This window comes from Larimichthys crocea, chromosome VII (assembly GCF_000972845.2).
Source record: "Larimichthys crocea isolate SSNF chromosome VII, L_crocea_2.0, whole genome shotgun sequence".
In the NCBI taxonomy this organism is placed as follows: domain Eukaryota; kingdom Metazoa; phylum Chordata; class Actinopteri; family Sciaenidae; genus Larimichthys; species Larimichthys crocea.
Window position 1 is genome coordinate 4352680 of NC_040017.1, and position 25209 is coordinate 4377888.

Consider the following 25209-nt stretch of genomic DNA (forward strand, 5'->3'; position numbering starts at 1 on the left):
TGTGTGTGTGTGTGTGTGTGTGTGTGTGTGTGTGTGTGTGTTTCCTCTCCTCCTGTTTTGTGTAAAGTTAAGCCTGATTTTCCTTCCGTGGTTACAAACTCTATGGTAACAGTGTGTTTACCTCGTGTGGAGGTGTTTTTACACCAAGCTCATGGGAAGTGAGCTCTGATACGAACCACCAGTCCCTGGAATGCACATACAGTATACACACATGCGCTGGTTCTCCTTTTATCAGAAACATTTCAGTTAAATCACTGTCCTGCTAACATTTACTGAAAGATATTTACCGAAACATAGAGGAGTTAGTAGATACAGCACCGTTTTATTGGCATATGTCTATGTTTATGACAGTAAACCAAAATAAGTACTATGAAGTTGTAATTTCGATGTCTAGGCTAGTACAACAATGTCTGTTTTACATAATTTGATTATATGTAAGGCCGTAGATATCTACGCCTATACTTTTCAATCTGTTAAAAAGGGAAGCAATGTCTACTTGTGAGCCCTTGTCATATCTCTCTGTGAGAACAGATCAACCTTCTCAAGTTTATTTTTATTCCTTTCTGGAGGCCTCAAGAATAAAACAACTTAGTATTTCACACTAAACCTCCTCCAGCCCCTCTCTCATATCTCTCTTATCTTGTTAATCATGGCACTAGCTCTCAGATTTATCTTTCATTGCAGTGGAGGAGTCCAAGCACCAAATCAGGAAATCAATCAGGAAAAAAAAGGAAATGGTTATTTAGGCTACAATGACACAGGTTGCTTTTTTGGAGTGGAGCTGCTCCTGTCAGTTATTTTCCAAGTACACACTTCACTGTGTACCTTGTGTTTTGGATGTACTGTGATGCATGCAAACTCAAGCTGAAAGGTTATTTTTTCACACTTAACAAAGCATCTCCAGCACTACAGAACACACACGTCTGGCACAGTGAGTAGTATTCCCCATGACTAGTGAACTGGCCTTCTTGGGTAAAAAGAGATGCCTTGATACACCCTGTGGATGGTACATGGTATATATGAATCAAGGCTAAGGAATGTGATTGCATGATTCTCTGTCTCTGTCTCTGTCTCTCTGTCTCTGTCTGTCTGTCTGTCTCTCTCTCTCTCTCTCTCTCTCTCTCTCTCTCTCTCTGTCTCTGTCTCTCTCTCTCTTCCTTCACTTTGAGCTCTACAGTAGACTTTTCTAGCAAACACATAAATATCAAGTCCATTATCTAAAAATACTAAGAACTGTTTAGTTGCATAGCAACAAGGATGAAGAAATTCTCATATGCTTTTACCTCCTACTGTTACTAAACATTCACAGCGGCACCTTGAGAAAAGTGTATCTGATCACAGCCTGAAGCCTGATGACGCCTCCTGGAGGTGTCAAAAGGTATCCTGGATACCAGAAGGATTCAGCAGCACAACATTATGGCATGACATATGCAGTTATTAAAGTTGAAATCTTAATTTCATCTTCATTTTGGTCTCTGAGGTTGTGATTTTGTGCCGCACATTCGTTTACCTGCCAAACAGCGTAGGTGGTGCTTTGCTTCATTTTTCTATTTATGAAGTTTAAGTTTACTTCACTGATGCGATTTCCTTTTACTCTTGGGTCTAACTAACAAACCAAAAAAACCTGCCTGACCTTTGCATTAAACATACAGTGCACACACTCATTATGTTGTTAGCATTGGCCAGCAAAACCTGCTATAGTTCATGGACAGTCTGTTTTTAAAATGGAATTGTCTGTCTGCTGTTCAGAGGTGCGTAGGTAGCATGCAGAACTATGAGTGACCTTGTTCACATAATCGAAATCATTTGATCCATTGTTGTTATATGAAAATTATAATTAAAGCAGCTTCAAATAAAATATATTCATATGAAAATCTCATGAGTTATTAGTGTAAAAAAATGAAAGCACCAGCAAAAGTCCTGGTATGTGTCACTTAAGTGACAGAAAGGTCCATGCAGAGTTCCCTATCCACATTAATGTTACAACTCGTGCTGAATTGAATTCTTAACATAGAGCCTTCTCCTGTTTGTGTGTGTGTCCTCAGATAACTTTGTGAGGGAGAATCCACGTAGCTGACAACAGCATCCCTCTGTTCAGGAAAAATCCCCAACTGGCTGTCTGCTTTGTTAGGCTGAATGAAGTTTTGTAGTGTGGAAGTGTATCTCATGGCCAGGCTTACTTATTTACTTATTTATTTATTTATTTATTTTAATAAGCCTTTTAGCAACGGGCGTTGTCACAGACGACTGCTGGGGCTTAGTAGGGGGAATATTAGAGTTCTGTTGATATGGTTGGTGGATTTTGGAGCAAGTTGATTGGATTTTTCCCCCATTTTTTTATAGCCATGATGTTGTCAGTAAATACTGCACAGGCAGTCCTGAACGCATATTTAAACCCTTGGTTTCCATGACATCGACCATATCTCTATCTTTCCACCGATGCATCTATTTACATATGTGTATCGATCCATCTCACTGTCCTTCTATCCTTCCACTTCATTAGTATTCACACTCTATCCCTTTAGATCTCCTCCTGACGCTTTCTGTCTGCTGTTTTTCTTTGTCCATCTGTCTCAGCCTGCTCCAGATCTTCTTCTTTTTTCCTCCAGCAGTCTTTCCTTCTGTCTCTCCCTTACTTACACTTTTTGCTTTTCCATTTCAGCTATTTAGCTTAAATCCTTCTGCAGACCAACGTAAAATAAGTAAGGATGTAAAATAGGCTTAAACCCTGACACCAGCGGTGTCTAATAGCGGGATGTCACAGCAGCATGTCTGTCTCCTTTGTCAATGTTTGCTTCACACTTGGTAGATGTTTTAACTATTGCACTTACCGAGAGGCAGGAATGATTGTGTGCGTTATTTGACGCTATAAACTAGAGCAATAAATCAGCTAATATACTCAATTTAATAAATAACAAGAAATGACAGTACAGAAGTCTCACCATTAAATAGTTTGTTCATTATGCATAAGTGCAATGACAAGTGCAGAGCAGTACATCATAGGTGCACAGATTGACTGGACATTTTGGTTCATCTAGGTTCAGCAGAGCAAAGTACAAAAGACCTGCGTGAAGTTGAATATAGATCTGAGGATGCAGTGATTAATAAATATGCTCTCAGCTCGTCGCTTCACTGGTGTCATCGCTCTGAAAGCGGCTCAGTAAATGGAGAGACGCTTCTCCAGGAAATCATATTGTCGTATTGTATGCATTGATGTATGAGCTTCCACATAAACAGGCAGAGTTATAACAGAGCCATCTGATGTGTGTAGTGGTGTAAGTAGGTATTTTATAGCAGCCTGGTGTCATTTTCACGTGATTTAATGAAGGTTAACACAGAGGACAGCTGTGCATAATGGCACAGCACTCTGACACAGTACATCTCCAATCAGAGGCTAAAGAATTCTCAACATATCTGTCCTGCTGCTTTCAGATGGCTGCAAAGATGTAATGAGCTGTGGACAACAGATACTGTAAGAATCATCTATATTAATGTATAGATAAATGCAGACTCCTTTCACCACATTAAAAGTAAAACGTTATTACTTACAAATATACAAACATATACAATAGCCTGTTAACACTCTAGCCACTTGTCTCACCCCTACCAGGGAGCCACATTGTTAATTGGACCTGATTTGTATGACATGTTTTCTGAAAAATCTCCAGGGACAAGCTTATTGGCTTTTCATCGACTGTATGTTACATGATATTCCTGAATGGTTCATGCTTCTGTGTGCCTTAGCGCAGCCTTTACAAAGGTCAGTCATCCCAACGGCTCTGCTTTAATAACAACCACAGGATTTCCTATTGGTTACACAGACCGACTCATGACAGAACGATCCCTGTCTCCAGTCCACTACGTAACAACCACTGTCAAGATGAAACAAGAGACAGCTGAGTTAGAAGATTTCCATGAAATGATAGAAGGATTCAAACACACGAATGTCACTAAACAACAGCAGAAACACTCGTACAACACATCACACTCACTGCTGATGTACAAAAAATGTCATCTCGTTGGCAAAAACTCATCTTTTATTAAATGTGAAATATCCATATTATCAATGGAATGTCTCCTGAAATTATAGAACTGCTGAAATCATAATTAATACATACACTTCTAAATGGAAAATGTGTTTTATAGAAAGCATCATGAGAGCAAACTCTTTTTGGTCTTATTAATGCTTGAAGTTTTATACATTTTATAGTTGTAGGGCTGGCATCAAATGTCTGCTCAGCTGTCATATCGTTTACTGACTTTGTGATCCTGATTTAAATAAAATTATTATCAGTTTAAGATTATTTCATTAAAGCGGAGGTCTTGTGTAACTGTTTGTGTTTCAGAAAAAAAAACTAAAGTATCCAGAATGTATTGCTTTAGTACCAAAAATCATCTGTCATATAGGCACTGACATAGATTTTCAAATAATCCCAAGCCCGTATATACTGTACATACTGTACAAAAGTTGGTATCAATATAAAAAACATCGATACAGCTTGCACACAGCCTTAGCTTATGATTTAGTAATTAGAGAGATAGAGTTTGACTCCAGCTCTCAGTTACTCTCATTAAATTTGAACGCAGTGCAGAGAGAAAATTGATAGGATGATACAAGTGTAGATACAAAGTTAAACAAAGATAAGGTAGATATGAAGCCATCATGCAGGGGCACATTGCTCCGGATGACGGTCTCACATAAACAAAGATACACCATAAAGCGTGTCTTCATGCATTAGTCTGCTATGGTGTAGTTTATCTGATAAAGCTTGATGCACTCTAAAAGGTTTACGTGCTGAGAAGTAATTAGATCTCAGTGCTATAGTCACAGCAGTACAATATCATGCATAGCTGCCATGTCCTATTTTCCTGAAGAAACAGTATGTGGTGTCGATGGTGGTGGAGCTAAACGCCATTGTGTACATCTCACCAACACAACCTGCAAATCCTTATAGACAATCAATACATAGACGAACATGTGTGTTTACTGTATTCACTTACTAAAGACGAAGGCTTGAACACTTCAGTCAAATCATTTAATCCATGCTACTAATCGCCTTTTTTTTCCATGGACACCCAGAGGGGCTGCTGGGAGGATTACCAGCCACACATCACAGTTTGTTTGCTGTGATGGTTTTAATTCTTTAATTAACAAATGAAATACAAGCTCTTACAGTACAGTATAGGTGAATGTTTAAAGTGTCTTTTCAGGGTGAACAAGGTGTGTGTAAAGACTGACATGAAAGCAGTCTGTTTGGAGCGTACAGAGGGAGAGTGTAGTTTAAGAGGTTTCTGTGGAAGTTTTGATTCTCTTGGTCAAAACTGCTGGTTCAACTGGACTGAGGCCGCTTGAAAAGAGTCACTCCACATCCAAGTGGATGTGCTTCTTTTACGGTGTGAAAGCAAGTGAACCAACCACAGGACTTTATGATAACTTTATATTTAACACAATGTCAAAAGCTAAACTACTACTACTGCATCCATCTGCTGATTGTGAACTGTTCAAGAAGAATCAATCTGTATAAGCCATGTTTTTATTAAGTCTATTAGAAAGTGTGTGTCAGTGATCCCACTGTATTAAGCCTCGATTCATTGCTGTACAGGACGCCCACTTTCCGTCCTGTCTCTACCTGTTAGTCATTATTCTTATCATGCTGTCGATTTGCCTAACTCTGACACTGCTTATCATCAGTTATGTCTTTGTAAGCTCTTCTATCAGTCACCAGAATTGGATCTGCACATGGGTACTGATGATGCACTGATGACCTAGGATGACAAAGGCCGTCTAATCCAAAAGTGAATCTGTTATATCACACATTAATTCATTTCCAAATGTACAGTATACATTTAAAATGATCAGCCAGCCCTGCTATGATGTGGTGCCTAACTAAAAAGACCTCCAGAAACAAACATCTGCTGATATCTGTCCGAGGAGAGAATCCAAACATTGAAAAAGAATGCAGACAAATGCATGGAAATATTAGGATAAGGTTACATTGACTGGAGTTTGTTTTGTTTTGAACCCCTGCTGTCAAAATCGCACAGGATCACACAGGACTGTTATAAATTTGTTGTTATAAATATTCTAGCTGAGTTCATGTACTATTTCTAAGTCTTGGTCCACAACTGGGCAGTGGAAACAACCAACGTTAACAGTGTTAAGACAATGCTTCAAGCTAAGTATTGCACTTCAAGTCATTTTAAATTTTTTAAAAAAAGGAAGTGTAATTACAAAATTAATTGAGCCACTAATAAAGTTCTGGTTCTGGTCCAGGAAAGTGTTCAGTACCCAGAAAACAAACCTACTGTTCATGGCCATGAAAATAGCTTCTTCCTCTGCAATTCTAAAACCAAGCAGCCAAACTTAGATAGAGAACTGCTGGATTCCTCTGGGCGGGCGACTCCCTTCTAGTGAAACTGATGAAAAATTCATCTTGCCAGGTTCTGCTTTATCTTGAGCTCCCTGCAAAGCTTCATTAAATCTGCCGTAAAACCTCTACCTCGATTCGGTTCAGAGCTGAGAAGTTACCGAAGCCATCCTCTGCTATGCATTACATTTACATTAATTCTCCCATACATTTACATTAACATTTTCAATACTGTATATATGCATTTTGCTGAGAGAGCAGTTGCAGACCTCTGAAAGGTAGATATTGTCAACATGACAAACAACAGGTTAGTTTGGAGGGGTTAAAGGCCACAGCATCCTGACAAACACATTCATCGTCTTTAAAATGATGAGTGTCAGCAGTGGGTGGAGGGGAGAGTTAATGTGGGTGGAAACTAGCATCGAGTGAGCTTTTCCTTCATCATGTAGAGGGATTAGACGCCTCTCACTAGAATTCAATCCAGCCCTCTTCTCTCTTTTACCTCTCTTATTCTTCACTTTTCTTATTCTCTGTTTTTGATCTTTCTTTCTCCTTCTTCCATCCTCCACTGCTTCTTTTATTCCTTATGCTTCCTCTTGGCTGAGTATCCCCAGCAGGGAGTACGTTCATTCATTCATTTTTCAGAGATTGGACAAACATTTCTGAAAGGCAGAAAAAAAATTCAGTTGTTTCTTCAGTTAAACCTGAAGTTAATGTTTTTGTTTTGTTTTTGTTTTTTTCAAGAGGTCTGCCATTGTCTAATTAATCCCACCACGCTTTCATGAATGAACCAGGATATTTTTACTGAATAGGAAAATATGAAGCAGAACTTTGGAGTCTGGTTTCAGGTACACCTGAAGATAGGGTAAAACAAACTCACACTGACAGAAGGAGCAGAAAGTTGTTATACAATCTATAGTTGGAGAGCCAACACCTCTGTGGACACTGTGGCATCCCACTCTGATTGGCTGCAGACTCAGCCCTCTCTTTCCTCTCTGACTCTGAGTCAGTCGACCCCAGCTCTTCTGGGCTGACAACAGGGTCTCCTTTTAATTTGGTTTATGCAAAACTCATTTGCATGTTTTGGGGAAAACATACTGGCGCTGTGATTATGCTTCGGTTGCTTATGGCAACTAGCCTGCAGTTTAGGTTGATAGGTCTTGATTAAATATGCAAAAACCAAAGTCCAATTTTAAAGCAATGTTCTCTGTACACGCAGCCGTCCACTCCAATCTGCTCCTTATGAGGTTTTACTATATGAAAGTCATGCTAGCTAGAACAAAACTTTGTCGGGGACAAAAATGAATGAATACAGTCTGGTGGCAATTAGTTTTCATCTAGTGTACCCTAATGTAGAAATTAGAGCTGAAACAATCAATCGTCAAAAAGTTCATCTGCAACAGCTTCAAATCAAGTCAATTTTCAAGTAAAAGGGCAAAAGATTAATGAGTCTGAGTTACTCCAATGTGGCAATTTACTTTTCTTTGTCTTCTATGATTAAAAACTGAGCAAACATTGCCCCTGACCCAAACAAGACAATTTGAAGGTGTCAACTTGGGCTCTGCAAAATTGCAACTTTTTCTGATGTTCTGACAATCAATTAATCAAGAAAATAATTAATAGGTGCATCCTGAATATATATTTTAATTAGAAGAGACTGCGCTCAGGCTGAAATGGCAACAGAATTCTTGGTCAGTTGTTCATAAAGACTGGAATATATTTCAGAAAATGTTAAACTAATGTTCTGTTGATCCATCCGGCTGTGCTCATGGAGTTGGTATCTTCTACAAAAGAAGCTCATATTTTGACATTTTACCAGAATGTATAGGCACGAAAGCTTACTCTGCAGTGGTAAGTGGTGAGATTTTGTTTACCATCATTACAATTTCTATCTTTTGGGTACAAAAGTTGTTTAACAACATTTTTAGCACAAGGTCAGGGGCTTCTTTGTAACGCACACAAAGGGCCAGTAAAACAGGAAAAAATGATAGCTGGGCTTGGCTCGCTTTATTTTATTTTTCTATAAGAGCCTGGATCGTTTTACACCTCACCCTGAAATGCACAATAGTAACTGACAACAGCCATCCTGGGATGGAAGAACTAACCTAGAAGCTAGAAAACTACAGAGGCAGGCTGACCTATAAAGTAGAGTTGTGCTTACCAAACTTGGTGGGAAAATTCTGGTCGGAAAGTTGTGTCACAAACTTCAGCTGTTTGCCTCCTGTAACAATAATCACACTGCCCTTAAGCAAGGCACTTGAGCTGCGTCTGTTCTAGCTCCGTAACAATCAGTACAAACGTGTTTTTAGGCAGGTCAAGTGTGCATCTATACAAGTCTAAGAAATAAAGCTCTCCTCACTAATCCTGCATCGATAAATGTTTGTTTAAAAAGCCAATTAGGCACATGTACTTTAAGAGATCGGCTCCTCTCTTCCTAAACAGCCATAATTACTGGATCAAGTATAAGCCTGCGGCACCCTCAGAGTAATACAAATTTCATGCTTTGAATAATAGGCAGGGATCACAAGTGTGTTTTGTGATGATCAACAGTTTATCTGCAGGATGCATCCTTCCTTCAGAAGAAAGAAACACTGCATTGCAGAAGCAGGAGAAGCCCCTGTGTCGTTTGCTTATTTTTGGAAACCAATTGCCTCTGAGAAGTCGTCTCTGTCATCATTATATGACGAGCGTGCACCAGGTGTAGATATGAAAGAGAACAGAGGCATGCAGAATTTGGTAGGATTTGTTTGGATTGTTTTAAGATGTCACCATGATTTCCATTTTTGAAGTGGAATTGACTCAAAGAGTTTTTCTCCATCTAAAAGTTCAGTTAACATTTTTCATTTTCAGTATCCATTTGAAGTGTTTCACCTATGTTGTGATAAGTCATGTTTGTTTGAGTTCATATGTGAAGAGTAGTGTTTGGATATCTGCAGCCTAAGATCATGAATAAAACACTGCACTGTACCACCGAGCTGATTGTTCAGACTGCTGCATCTATTCAGCAAATTATAATATATCATACAAACTTAAACTTACTGCTGTTTTTACTGGTAACTGCTACTAAATTGTCTACAGTATTGAAAAAGATTTTTTTTATGCAGCAGCTTGTTCTTCGCTCAGATATCATTTAGAATTTCATGACTATCTGAAATAATGATATAACTGGCAAAGATACAAGGAATTTCACATTTAGAATCTGTTTCCCAATATAGAATTTCACTGCAAGTTCTTCTGAGATCCAAAAGTAATCCGAATATCAGCATAACATGACGTCTGTCCAGAAATAACTAAAATAAGAATCCCTCACCCTGTCAGATTTGCCCTGGTCTAAACCCAGAGGGAGGAGATGGGGATGAAGGGACACTGCAGTGTCAGAGTTTGGCTCCAGATTTCCTGACACCATCTTGTCAAAGATGTCAACTGGCTGCTTCAGCCTGACAGCAGTAATTTCTCACATTTAACTATATACTGCAGTTTGCTGCTGTTTGGCTGAGGAAGGTTTCTATATATAGCAGCTCTGCATTTAAAAGCTAAAAGTTACCATTAATAGGGTTGTAAAAAAATGTAGTTTATGTAGTAAATGTAGTAAGCTTCATGCACACCAGAAAAATAACACAACACAGAAAGATGATGATTTTGGTGATACCCTAGTAGTTAGATTTGGTATATACTCTGTGAGTGGCGCAAACACAGCCTTTAGAGTCAATCTCTTTGCAAGAAAAACAGATCTCTTCAAGTTTCGTCTGTTCTCTTTGTGTTGTTGCAGATCTTATTGTCAAACTGGCAAAGGACAAGTTTGGAGCCATCAAGACAGAATATCAAAAGGTAACCCTGTGTGTTTGTGTGTGTGTGTGTGTTTTGTTGTGCCTATTTCTTTACCTTATTGGTGTTGTGTTTTTCTGATCGGATGAGCAATTTATGAGAAGAAATGTACCCTATGAAATACTCAGTCGTCAGTCTGTAGGCAGTTCTCTGAAGCAAGCTGTTAATAGCTTTTACAAGCCAAGGCAAGGCCATCTCTTTACTGGTACCCCGGCAGAAGATGGTAATTGCCTCTGGCACAACCTATGAATTTCAAGAGAGATATCATTTGAGTTTCTATGCGGAACCACTTTGATAATGAAAGATGTTTTTCAGGTTTTTGACAGTTACTGAGATCTAAGAAATTCAGTGAGAGTTCACTCTGTATCATAGTCTCAATTATGGGAGAATTTGTCTGTGCGCAGTGCTACAATATGCAACTATGTGGACGTGCATGTCAGTTTTGAATTCTTTGATTTTTCTTTTTTTGTTATTCTATTTCATCCACATGTTTCTGTTTTGTGGCTTTGCTCTTTCTTTGACGCCGCATTGCCTTTGTCTTCTGCATGCCCTCTTCATCTGATCTGCTCTGGCCTCCCTCAGCCAGAGAACATAGTGCTGACCCTTCAGGTAAAGTCTGCACACTGGACTTACAGTGAAACCCATCCCCTGTCTCATCATGCTCCACTGTCCTGAGTCACCAGGGTTGCACAGTTCTTCAGTACATTTTAAAAAAAAATCTTTTTGTTTAGTTCAACATTTTAACACTAGAATTTTCCACCCTATCCACCTTGCAACCACAATCTTAGCTTGTCCACGACAGTAGATGCTGTCTCATTTGAGACATGTCCTGATTTAGATCTTTTCAGTTTCATGAAGGTGGAACAATGCTGACTGGATTTCCAAGTAAGAGCCTCAATGCCCTGGAATGTTACAGACCATTTGAAATATTTTTTTACAACAGTGTCATGGCTCTGTTTCTGCTACATTGAGCTTTTTGTGAAATAGTACCCTTTGTTTTCTTACTTGGCTGCTGTGGCCCTTTTAGGAGATAAGCATGTAACAAAAACTCACACTTTCCCGTCAAGGGCTTATCAAACTGATATCAGTCTGTGTTAATGTTAACCTGTTTTAATGCTGCAGCTACAAAAACACCATTATGCTTGTAAAGATGGGCCTTAGGATGAAGCAGTGATGTTGAATACATGTATACCAGTGTAAAAACATAAATGTTCAGACAGATTAGCTTTGAAAGTGCTGCTCAGCTTTATAATTTATTGTCAGTAGTATTTGCTCTCATATCCACCACAACAAGGATGAGCCACAAATAAACACACGCTCTTGATCTTTTGCGTGCTGATGTTGGCAGAACTCTTTTTACTACAATAAATCTCCACACACTGACCTGGGGCACTGACACATAGTATGCAGTGCTGCCACAGCTTCATGGAGCTTTTTAAAAAAAACATCCATCCTCCACAGCTTCAAACAACAAATAACTAAAACAAACTCCTCAGTGTGTGGCACACTAAAGTAACAAGAAGGAGGTAATTCATTTTCCGGTCCCTGCAGAAATATTACACAATACACAAAACATACTTGACCAACCAGTGTTTACAAATTGTATAAGTTTCTTTGCTTCAGGACAAATCAAATTCTCCTCTTTGCATAAAATGGTCTAAAACAGTCATAGGTCAAAACAACAACGCTGCTTCTTATATGAATTCACATTTAATGATTTGTGACTGGCCGATTTATCAGAGCAAGTGGACACCAAACTTTTTCTAGAAAAAATGGATGAACTCCATAAATCAATGTCAATACAGTGATCCAATATTTGTAAAGTAAACCACAGAATTGATTTCTAAAATCATATTTAAGTGCCTTGCCACCATATTTATGTGAAAGTTTTGTAGATTTTTGGATTGCCCTTGACTACTTTATGCCACTGCCCAGTAAATACAAAACCCCAATGACACTTTAAAAGACCAAGTACAGCAGATAATTATCCTGAATGTAGACTGTTGCTCTGATCAGATTCTGATCAGAGGCTTACTAAGGTTTGTGAGGTTGCAGAATTGCAGTCTTCACAGAATTCATAAACTACCATGGTGTTAAATAATTCACTATCACTAAGCTCAGGCATTTAGCTTAAAGTTGAGCAGTTTAGATCAACAACAGCTTGCTTGCTTGGGGATACTTCAGCAGGCCTTATGGCTGCTGCTTTTCATTAAATCTGGTTACAGCAATGTTCCCGTCTTCACCGCTCAGACATGATGCCAACCTCATCATCTATTTTATTCTTATTTGAAGGTCACTTTCTTGTGTTGGGCCCTTTCCAAGACAAAGCTATAGTCCAAAAATAGTCAGAGCTGCAGGCCCTTGAAGAGTGCTTGTGGAAAAAATATATATTTTGACCTTTTTTTTGTGAAGATTCATCCAATAACAAGCAAAGCCCAGAAGCAGAATGACAATGCAAGCGTTCAAATTTGCACAATGTCCTCAACAACTGGGTTGACACTGCTGCTTTTAGATGACATGGGACCCACATACACTCTCAGTCTCTCTCTACGTCTTCAAAACAATGTTTTTCTCTGTTTCCACCAACCCTTAAAATCTTCCTTCTTTTTTTAATATTCCTGAAGGTCAGGAAGGGCATGACTGATTTTTTTCCCCTACATCTTCTTGTAAACTATTTTTTGACACAGCCTGGGGCCATCACTCATCCAAACACAAGCGTTTGGAGGTTGTAATATGCTCACTGCCTGAGACTTTCAAGTTTGCAGAGATTTCTCAATGAACCAGAGAAGAATACTTATCTCAGACAAGTTTAGAAGCCATCACTTTTCACCCTGCATGTTAAAAAGCAAAAGCTGCAGGTCCCTGGAGAAGGCCGGGTCATACTTATGAGGGCGATTAAGATTAGTGCAAATCAGCTGGGAGAGCATTTCGTCCTTTCAGGAGCAGTGATAGCAGCCGTGCTTTGATCCTTTCATAACGACAAGCTATTGGACATCATTGTGACAAGTTACATACGGTGTGGGAATACCAATCCCCTATTCAATTTAGCCAATTTCCAAAGCCTGTGCTGAGTGTAGTTTAGACTGGGGCAGATTAAGTGGGAGCACTGTAGTACATGACAAGTGGAGGTGGATTATCTACAGAAAACATGCCAACAGCTGCAATTTAACTCTGTCAATGTATCAGGGAATATTTATTAGAAATTATGTTAATGTTATTTCCAATATTCAATCAAAGTTGAAGCATTGTGATGATTAATGTGCAGATTTTACAGGTGACAATTCAGAGTCAAGCTCAATCCTAAATAATACCGACTGTCTACACACAGAAACCAAATACTAAAAATTCAAATACTTCTACTTACTATATAATACAAATACAATATGTATTAATATAAATACAATATGTATATGATAGTCAGCATTACTCCGCTCATCTCTGTGTTAACAGGTTCAGTCTATACATTTTAATATTACTAGGCCTCTCCTACCTCACTAAACTTCTTTTAACTGTTTAACTCCTAACAATGATCCTAACAATCTAACTATAACATAAAACTATATCGAACATTTTCTAGTTTATTGAGTCATGTTTCCAAGGCCCGGAGTTTGTATGTCATTTTTCTTGCTACACCAAACTAAAACTAATGAAGTTTAATACATGTGATAAATTCTAAAGGTTGAAATGTTCAGTTTTGGGTTCAACTTTATAATAAAGAGTATGTTTTGTTTGTCGATGTAGATGGGATGGGCAAATTGTTACTTCAATGAAGGTAGCATTCAGGGCTGTTATATTAGACTGCATTAGTTTAACCTGGTTGTACCTGGGCCATGTAATTCTTGTTTCAGTTGTCAAGCTGGAGTTGCAAGGTTTTCACCCAACAATATGTCACTCAAATCATATTTTGAACCAAGTAACAGAAATCTATCCACTATCATGAGATCATTTCACCTGTGCTTTGCCATTTCTGAACCGGATACTACATTTTCTGCAATAAAACTATTAAAAAGGATGAACTGCACTGAAACAGGTGTAACTATCTCACCCGAGGGGCTGATTTGTCACCTTGTTTCAAGAAAACGTCTGGATTTTATGACTCAGTACAAGTCTAAAGTAGTTGTTAAGATGGAGTCTGCAGTGCCCTAACTGCCTTGTAGTCCATTCCCATTGAAGTAGCAGTTTTTCATCAGAAATCCTGACTTTCCCTTCATTAGAGTGGGAAAAAACTCGACCACAGGGCTATAGGGATGGCTCTGACTCACTTATCATCCTTCATGTGTTGCTATCCTCTCAGTGCATATTGAAAAATAAAGTCATCCCATTTGCTTTAATAAAGATAGTCATGGCATTTATGTTTATTGTTTATGTATTAATGTAGTTTTATTGAACTGACTGAACTGTGATATTAAAGAATTAGAAAGAAAGGATTCTCCAGCAGTGAGTAGTGTTACATAATGTGTTTATTGTTTATCCACAAATCCCTGTTCGACAGGAGTAGAGAGAGAATTTCCAGTGGTGGGATCCTACCAGATATTTTTAGATTTGTTGCTCATTTTATCCTCTGCCTCCGTGTGTGTGTCCTCCCTTCTTCTCCTGTACACCACTATTAATCTACCCTTTCTTCTCTTCCTCACTCCCCAACTCATCTGCCCCCTCTCCTGATTCAATCCTGTTTGCTCTTAACAACCCCCATCCCATACCCCCCCTCTTGTTGTTTCATTTTCACCTCTGATCCTCCTTTACTCGTTTCATCTCCTTCCCATGTACTCCTTTCTCCATTATGTTTACTAAATAATTTGTCCTTCATTCTTCATCTCATTTCTTTCATCCCTGACCTCAGGCCATCTACTACGAGATAGGCTTCCTAATATGTGCGGCAGTGGGTCTGCTGTTCGCCGTCCTGTTGCCAGTAGTCGGCCTCTTTTTCTGCATGTGCCGCTGCTGTGACAACTGCGGCGGCGAGATGCACCAACGCCAGAGGAAGAACGCAGACTGCCGGCGTGGCCTGCTGGGAACGCTGCTCTTCTCCACCTCGCTGGTCATCACGTGAGTATGACACATGCATACACACAGATGACATAAATAGGGAGAAACACACGGACATCAGCTTGCAAGCAGACAGATTTTCTTGTGCAAACTTGCATATAGTGCGTGCACACTCGTATGTGCATGCACACATACACTGGAATTTAATGCAAGCTGTCCCCTGTCTTTGACAGTTTTGTACTCACATGTACATACATTGAAGGAAAACACACTGTGCACACATACACCTCTGGTCATTTTGTCAGTCTGTTTCACACACAAACACACACACACGGTTAGATCAGCTGTTCCCATCCCCCATGCTGTTTGCTATATATAGTAAAGTCTGACTGTAGATACTATGTGGCAGCAACCTTCATACTTGTGTTCAGTCCAAGCACTGGTCATTATAATCCGCAGGAGATTCACATTATATCAATCTAAAATACTGACAAATCAAATGCAAACTAATCTATAACATACCATAACATTTGAATTATTCTGTACGATTTAAATGGTTGGCATCTTCGCCTGAAAATACCATCTTAAGTGCTACAATTTCTTCTTCACCTCACCTTCTCCTTGGCCTTTTGGTATAATAATTACAATACCTTCTACATCTGCCTCCAGGGTTTATTCTATTACTTCTCCATTGTCAATTCTCCATTTTACACGCACATTCTAAACATTTGGTTGATGATTTTTTTTCCAGGGGAAAATTCAGTAAGTGACTAGAATTAATTCCTGGATTGTCAATGCAGTAATTGTAATTCACTGTTGTAATAAACTGAACTAAATTAAACTAGTAACACCAGCTATTTTTAGCTTATCAAATCAAACTTCCATCATACTGCATGTATGAAGGTATTTCGGACTTGAGTGACACTGTGTGGTTCTCCTTTACAGTGCATACTCAGATGATAGACCTTTTATACATGACAGGCAGCTGCAAGCTAACAGGAAGGTCATGACTGCAGATATCAACATGTATTCGTGTTCTTGTTGTTTAGGGTAAATTTTCTTTTGCAGAATCACTATCCTGGCAAATGACAGATAATAGCTACTGAGGGAAAATAAGGTAGAACAATGGGTAGATGTATGCAGTTTTTCTTAGTCTAGAAATGTTTAGACAAGTAGCTGCTTCATTCTATATTCAATCATAGCAGTCAAACCAAATCATCATCAGCTGATATCAAACCACTACAGACTGGCTTGACAGTGTTTGGTTCATCTTTACAATGTGTATTCAGGAAAATAGACTTTTTAGTCATGAAAACAGACGGCTTCAGGTCAGTCAGTTTTAAGCATTCAACAATGTTAGAACCATGTAACATGATAACTGTAGGGGAAGGTTACAACTCACGAAAGGTTACTAAACTTTTACAATCTTGATCAGAGTTTTTAAAACTATATTTTTATGCAAATCACTTAAAATGCTCCGTAAATTAAAAAAGTAATTTGTGATCAACTAAAAGATATTATAGTTTCTGCACATTGAAAGTAAACAACAGAGCATCTTCAGAGCCAAAAAGAACCTGTTCATTATCCACCTGCATATTTCATAAATAGTCGATATCTTCCTTCCTTCCTATTCTTCTACGTTTCAGTCTTTTTGGTCCAAAATTGTCTGTTTTTGTTACCATGCCTCCTACTCAGCAGTGAAAACACAAAGTGGTCATTTTAATGCTAAAAGATGTTAAGTCTAAGTTACTTTATAAGATCTGTTTCAGTGTTCATATGGGCACCTGACTACTGTTTTAAGACAATTAGAAAATAGTTTCCTAGTTTTAATGACCTCTATCTCTTAGAGTGCTTTTGGGATATTACATCGTATTGTGTAGTGGAGTATAAAGCTTTAAGGTTATTGTGCACTTTAGCCTATTTCATCATCTTGCTGTCCGGCACCTTGCTGAAAGTCATCTCTCAGAAAATGGACCACGGGAAACTCAATCCGCTCTCCACTCTGCTTTATAGTCTTAGTAGTAGAAAAAGCAGTAGCCGCCGGGGACGTAACAACAGTACAAAAGGCTTGGGAGAAAGGCTGCGTTTGCTTCTTGTGCTAGACAGAAAGGATCCAGGAGTGTACTTAGTTTGGTGTTCTTTGACTTTCTGTCTTCATTGGCACGAAGCCCGGTTATTAGAAATTCCACAGCAATATCCTAGGAGCCCAGACGCAAGAGTCTGAGAGCATCCTCGGAGCTCTTATTAAATCTCCCCAGCTACCAGGCAGAGACGCTGCAGAGGCTCTAATGAAGCAATTATAAGCAGGACAGGGATGAGTACTGAGCCCAGGTCCACACAGCTTTTTACTGCCACTAGAAAGCTGACAGCGAGGTACAGAGAAGTGGCAGGGGTGATGTTTCTTTTCCAAGAAGTGTTAAAATTGGATTAAGTGGTGTAAAAGACACTCCAGTAAGGGTGAGGACAATAAAATGCCAGAGGATGAGATAGGAGAGTGAATAAAAAAAACAACGATGTTTGCTAAACCTGAACATTCTGTAGGAAATATAGGACAGCTGGCATTAACCAACCTATGTCACTCTTCACTCCTTAGTTTTACATTATTCCAACAACATATCTTTGATAAAGAACCTTTATCATAGAGTAAGTTTTTACTTCAGTCATAGCAGCTGCTCATGCCACAACAGCCTTCTAATTGTGTATTAGGGTCTTAATAGACATAAATGAAAGTAGTAATAGTAATAGTTTCAAACAAGGTTTTCTAAAAGTTATGAGTGTTAAAATTCACTGACTTGAGATAGAGAAATTTGACTAAAATTAAAAAAGTAATAAAAGAATCATTCACTCCCTCCTGACATTATAATGCTTTCTCCTGTGCTTCAACTTGTTTCTAACCCTGAATCTCTAGAGACCCCATGAAGCCCTTTTATCTAATTTGCCAAATACATGACCGCCACTAAACAGTTGGCTGGTTTTAACCCAGAGAGTGGTGATTAAGAAAATAATGAATCCCCTATTACCGTGATCAGAGTGTCCACTACTAGCAGCAGACTAATAAGAGAAAAGTGGGTTTGCAGTCTGACAGTGAGGCTGACTTCTACATTAGGGAATGAAGATACAAGCATCAGGAGTGGACAAGAGTCTTGAGAATTCATATTTGTTATCATACAGTGGTTTTATATACAGTATCATGGCTTTTTAGCAAGATTTGGTCAAGATTTGTATAAATTTACTCAACAGAAACATAGGCGGTATTTCCTATGGTGCTAATAAAGGTGTGTCTTCAATAGACTGATATTGGCAGACAATAACAGCCAACCGACATATCAGTCAGGGCTCTAATTGACACAGATGCCAGTCATGTTGAAAATGCACACACTACTGCTCAAATGCTCTGGATACAAATGTGCTGTCTAAGTATCAGAGAGGAGCTTGTTGTCAGTGTGTGATCAACACACAGCAAAAGTTCAGTGCAGAGTTCATCCTTTATCACTGTTGGTCTTTGATGGTTGTGTAGAGGCAGAAAATAGGCTGAGCTCTGTTGGGATAAATCTGATGAGAAGATATTGTAAATTCAATCATGACAAGAGATTAAGGCAACATTCCGATCTGTGCAGCTGTCTTTCTCCAGGTTAGTTACAGTTGAAGGGGAATGAATATTTTAAATCAAAATAAGCATATACTGATTAACAGGTCTTCATTAAATCAAATTACCGTGCCATGTAATTACATTAGATTGATTTCTTTAGCTATGACTAGAGCTATGATTCGAGCTGGGAATCAAAATAAAGTTGTGTGTTAGCATCACGGATTAGATCCCACTAAACACAAGTTCAGATGAACTGGAACTGTTTCAATGGTTTTAGTAATGTTGCAGTAATAATGAATCAACATCAGCAGCCTCGTTACAGTTATGTTTTGTGTGATAATGTTACTCAACCGAAATAACCCAACTCCAAATGTGTTTATTCTTTGTTTTTTATTTGGTGCATTTTAATGAACATTGCATCAGCGTCCGTACAGATATATTTGGATTCATGCTTGGTCATGAGTTTTCCCCCTTTTGTTTTTACAGAAGCAGCTTGAAGGTTGACAAGATCCTGTTATCCCACACTGCCTAACAGTATGAACAGTGAAATACTCAAACCTAAGACCTAAAATAGATTTCAATAGGACTGAACAATGTTTGGCTGCATGGCATGGGTTTGTACAGTAATGGCTTAGGGTTTAATGGACTAGAGTGATATTTCCATAAAAAGGAAACATAACATTGTATTAGCAATGCAGGAACTGATGCACTGGAGAACGTTTCCTCTGGCAGACTAATCATTTGACTTCTGTATGGACAAAAAGAGATCAAATCTCTGTTAATGTTCTGTTCTCTGTCAATCCTCTTGTGAAAGTGATCCCCGGTGTTATGGTAGTTATGATTCACAGGAGCTTCTCAACACTTCTCTGTGGTTACATTTGTCTGTTTGTTACATGTCTTAGCTCATGCATAAATGCATGCACTGTACTGCGTGGTAAAACGGCATGTTGCATTATGCTTGCCAGCTAATGAAAGGCCACACCGCACATTATTAAAAGAACAGTGGGAGATATTTCAGTCTCTACTAATCAGCTCTGATTCCACATAACCCCTGCATGGATTTATAATAATAAAATGACAGACAGAAGATCGTTCCCTCTGCCAAGTGGAAGACCCCTGCCTCACGCTGTTACCCAGCATGCATTTCAGCAGTCTATTTCCGTCGTTGGGTGTCCAACACTATTAGCACAAAAGGTCCCAACATTGTGGGCTTAGTAATTCATGCTATTATATTGAGTCTAATTAATGATAATATAGGCAACAGTGAACTGAGCGTTCATACCACAATGTCCCTGACTCGACTGTAGCTGGTAATATTTTTTCTGTCTCTTGTCATCCTTCACTACCTCATTACATATAATTCTGAAAAATATGACGACATGATCATTTTGATAATCATAGAACATGTTTTAGCATCCCTTATTTCCAAAGTGTCTTTCTAGCTCATAGAATATGGGGACGGTAGAGGTGAAGCACATCATTTTACAGTGGGTGGATGGTAGCTGCAATGTAACTAGGCTCAACAGCCTGCATGGACATAATAGCAGAGACCAAGAGACCAGTGGGGTCATTGATCGAGGAAGGTAAAGAGAGAAAAAGAGGTAAATCTGACTTTTAGTCCTTTTCTGAGAGCTTGGTGAAATAAAAGGCTGAAAACAGACGCTGAGCTGGGCTTCTTGCTGTTGCTATGTCTTGTGTTGTTGCAGCAAATTATTCTGTCAGATCTTAGGTAGTATAACACCTGGAAGTACAGAAAACCAAATTTATGTTCAATATTTACCTTTATTATGATATCGAAAGTTACATTATGTAGGTCTAAACCATTAAGACATATCGTCAATAGAAGGATTGTCTGTCTCTGGCTTGAAGACCAACTCATAGAAATAAAAAAACAAAGTTCATGTCATATTTCTCTTTATCACAAAGGATAGTGTTTGTCAGACATTAGTTTGGTAAGCGTTGGATTGTGTTGTTGCACTTGCATGATGTTGAGCTGTTGTGGTCAAGTTGCTATTTTTTATTTATTTTTTATCATAAGTAATATAATCAGAACAAATACACTGTAAATATTTGTGACAGAGGTATCGCACTCTGAAACTGTGGGTGCTACATCACAAAAATACCAACTTCTATATGATGTCACTTTGTCTGATGCTTCAAATAAGTTGTGAAGCAAAAGACAAGCAACACGATGCATTACTTCCCAAGGCTCAGTGTAGCATATTCTGAATTAAACATGTACTGTAGTAAAATCAAAACATTTTTACAGACCAGTCCACAGACAACCTGAATATTCTTTGAAGTCCTGGTGATTTTCATCAGGCAAAGAAATTCTGCCTTGAAATAGGACCTGGTGTCTAAATGCCTTAAGGCTATGGTCAGAGTGATGCTTTAAAATCCATATTAATAAAGTCAGGATGCTCAAATTTCTGATCACATTTAAGCATCCACAGAGCACTGACCACTGAGGAAAATTTTGTTATCTTCTTGGTATTACAGCTTCACCTATTTAGAGGTGATAGAGAAGTGAGTGGTTTCACATCATGTCAATACATAACCTCAAGAGCAAAACCAGAGAGGGTAGACTTTTTTCCCTGACCACAAATACAGTACAGTACATACTGTTTTCAGTCCATGTGTTTGAGTTTATATATTATCTGCAGTGTATGAGCTTTCAGGTTCTCAGTTAAGGCAAGGCTCACAGTAGTTCCACTTGTATTTATGTGACAAGAGATATTAGCACTGATTTGTGCTGAATTATTAATAAAGTGACCCAATTAATGAGTAGAAACAAATTTTCTTCACTGGTCCACTTTTTATTGGAGCACAGAGCGCTGAAGGCGCAGCTTCAGGAGCTCGGCAGGCTACAGCCTGCAAACAGCAGACAATACTACAGAGAAATAAAGCCAGACATGTCTTATAACTCTCCTTCACAGACATGCACATTAGATATTATATCATTTAGGATTATCTAGAGCAAAAGTTCAAAGCCAAAGTTAGAAACTTAAAAGACTTCCAGCTACCAGTTCTTTATAAATTGTTGCACAGACGCAAAAGAAAGACGTACAGTAAAGAAAACATACTGATGAATGTTATGAATCATAGTTATATTCAATTTTCTGTGCACCTGCCACACTGTACCTTTAATACTTCACTCAACTTTTTGATTGCAGCTAACTAGTCATTGTAATGAATCGCCTCACAGTCACCTACTTACTGCTGATACAAATATATGAACATAATGTCTCTCTCTCTCTCTGACACACACAAAAACAAGTGCACGATTATTCAGACATAAGCAAAAACACTCTCACGCATCCTCTGCCTCCTGTATCCCACACATTGCTCAATTAACAACCTGCCTGGGGAGTCATCATATGCGGGGCTATTTTTAGGGGGTTCGTTAATAGTTTGATGAGCATTACTTCACTGTGCCATAAACGAAACCATAATGACGATGGAGATGTCATTTGCTGACTAAATATTAAGCCACTGAGAGGGTCTCACAGGGAATTCATTTCCAGAGCCAAGTTTTGGAAACCTTTGTCTGTGGGCAGCAGTGACAGGAAATGGCATCATATACAAAAACAAAATTTGTGAAAGCAATTCAGATGTTAGGTACCTGGAAGTACAGAAAACAAAATGTATGTACAATATTCACCTTTATTATGATATTAAAAGTTACATTATGTAGGTCTAAACCATTTAGAAATATCGTCAATAGAAGGATTGTCTGTCTCTGGCTTGAAGACCAACTCATAGAAATAAAAAAACAAAGTACATGTCATATTTTTCTTTATCACAGAGAATAGTGTATGCCAGGGTGCAGACATTAGCTTGGGAAGCGTGAAGACTTTCATTTGTATTTTCTGTGGGTTGTTTTTGTTTTTGTTCTGCCTGTCTTCACCATGATACAATTTCTATTCATAAGCCTCTGTCAAGTTCTATCGATTTCAAGTCTTTTAATGTTGTGACCGGGAAAAATTGCCACACTTACAGACGCATATTCTGAAGTGATCATCAGGCTTTCTTTTCACTCTTGATTGCTTATGGTGTATAACTCATTGTGAATATCCTAACCACCCCATCTGTATTATTTTAAGGCAGTACTGAAGTGGTCAGCAGTGAGGTTGCTGAGCAGTTAACATTTGTCATGAAGATGGAAAAGACTGGAGAGTTGTTTCAGTATGCCAGCTTACATTTTTGTGACCATTTTTTTCTGTCACTATCTGTCTGGCTCTGGCACAGGAAGATGACATCCCCATTCTTAATCCAGCCTACTGGAAACTCAATGAGCACAGCGGCAGACATATTTGAATCTCTGAGAAAAAGACAAAAAAAAAAAAACAGATGTGGGCAGCTGCTCAGAAGTCTGGAACCATGCAGGGCTAGTTTTTCTTTTTTCAACAGATACAGACAAAATGTTTAAGCTCACATTCGGTTGGCAGGCAGAGCAAAACCTTGCACGGTACATGAGCAGGGCACAGTGTAGGAGATACAGTTGATGCTACACAACTGAAGCGTTGGGTGTTTTTACATTGTTATAACTCACATGAATATCTCTTTTTGTTTTAACCACCGTGCCTGAAGAGGGTAGAGACTGATTTTTCTCTTAGATTTATTTTGTTATTGTGATTTTTGTCCTTTGTTGTGAGTTGAATTTCCAATAACGTACTAAACTGAGCACATCTCTATTCCCTTTCTGTCCCTGTCCACAAGTACGCATGATTGCTCCCCGGCACATAGACACCACACAATGGCCCCTTTACACAAACCACTGCCAAGCTAATTAACTGGAGAGGTTCTTGTCAGAATTTGCTGCACGTTCAATAATTTATCACATCTCCTGGAGAGACCTCACTCTTACTAATCATTTTAATTTTCCTTTATATTTGCTTTATAGCTGAAATCTACTTCAGTTTTTACTAATGACATTTTTTTTCCTCATCCTGGTGTCTTTTATGGTCTGTGGGTTCTTCTACTATAGTGTGCATGCTACAAATCAACACATGAAGTAGTCCAACAGGAATTCTTCATAGTGAAACTAATTGATGTTTAGAGCTTGGTCAGGCTTTCTTTTGAATTTATCGGAGACATTTGTGTTACAATAGTGATGATATGGCACATTGTTGAATGGCAGAGGGAAAAGATATGAGAAGGCAAAGCTGCAGGGCTCGGTGATGTCATTTACAGCTAAGAGGTGCTCTCTATCTCAAGGAGGATTGGCTAGGAGGGGATTTATAATCCAGAAATAGCAACATTTCTAATGCAGATAGAGCTGTCTTTATTTCTTTATGTCACTGTGTTTTAACTTTGTGGTCACCAGAGAAAGGAATAAATATCACCAGCCAAATGATTGGAAATGTTGTCTCTCTTAGTCTGGTACTGGTAGCTTTGCTCACTCCTCTTTTGAGATCTCTAGGAATGATCCTATATTATTAGTATCCACTGGGATATTGGCAGCCTTACAGTCCATGTCAGTCTTACAAACAAAACACTGTAGAGACAAATGGAAAATTCTACTTTAGTGAATTTTATGAAAAATACAAATAATGTTAAAAACTAGAGCATGCATCATCACATTATTAAGTATAGCTGCTGTTGGTGTTTCATGATAAAACATTATTCTATTGCTACAATGTAAAAGTAAGCTCAGTAATTGTAAAGCTATAAGTAACTTGGCCAAAGATCATCTCTTTAATATAAATAAATGCACTGGAGGTGGTGGGGTGTTTTGAAAAATGTATAGCAGGCTACATAGGACAGACCCTTCTGTTCAATATGTCCTTACTATAGCCAGTGTTAGCTACTGGAAGTTCAGAGAACAAAAGGGGAATGGAACAAAGACAAAATGAGCAGGCTGCATAAGGTCAGTGGCACACCTACAGCTGACTAGTAATTGAAAATGTTCCACAAACTTGCACACAGTGGAGTGACATTTACAAACTAGGAACTGACGAATTCCTGAGTCACAAGGACGTGTTGGTGAGAAAATGCATGATGGTCTTTCATTGTTACTCCCTACTAACCACACTGCAGTTCATATGGAGGAGAACAAAGACTCTTGTGATGATGTTGTGTGACAAGACTTTGAATGACATTGCTCCTATCTGCCGACTGATCTGATCTGTATCATCATGCGGAGTGCACTTGAGTGTCACTTTATTTATATGTAGATTCCTCTGGTTTGCTGTGGCGTTTTATCCAAGGCTCCTTGGATCTCATTGATTAAAGTCTTTCTGAGCATACAGTAGGTGCTGTAGACACAGAGGGAGAAATTTGAGACACAGGGCCAGATGTATAAATGATGTTTAAGAACAAAAACCATGCATAGTCCATTAGCCACACATAAACTGACATTTATAAAAGAATGCTTTAGACCAGGCGTGCACATAGTTTTCTTGACATTGGTGTGTTATAGGTGATGAATTGTATCACTCT

At 38.6% G+C, this 25209-nt stretch overlaps 1 protein-coding gene across 15 annotated transcripts in view; it reads left to right on the forward strand.

Moving 5' to 3' along the window:
• Nucleotides 1-25209, forward strand: part of prom1a (prominin 1a) — a 71158-nt gene that overhangs the window by 15484 nt on the left and 30465 nt on the right. For 10 of the 15 annotated variants that reach the window (XR_002041912.2, XR_002041917.2, XR_002041918.2 and 7 more), the window contains exons 2-4: nucleotides 10138-10196; nucleotides 10776-10802; nucleotides 15034-15239. Coding sequence is in view for 4 of the 15 variants with exons in the window: in XM_019258467.2 (XP_019114012.2) it covers nucleotides 10138-10196; nucleotides 10776-10802; nucleotides 15034-15239 (292 nt within the window). In the remaining 11 variants the exon portion in view is untranslated. The remainder of the gene's footprint in view (nucleotides 1-10137; nucleotides 10197-10775; nucleotides 10803-15033; nucleotides 15240-25209) is intronic. The other 5 variants (XR_002041915.2, XR_002041916.2, XR_002041911.2 and 2 more) reach the window with 1 other exon arrangement.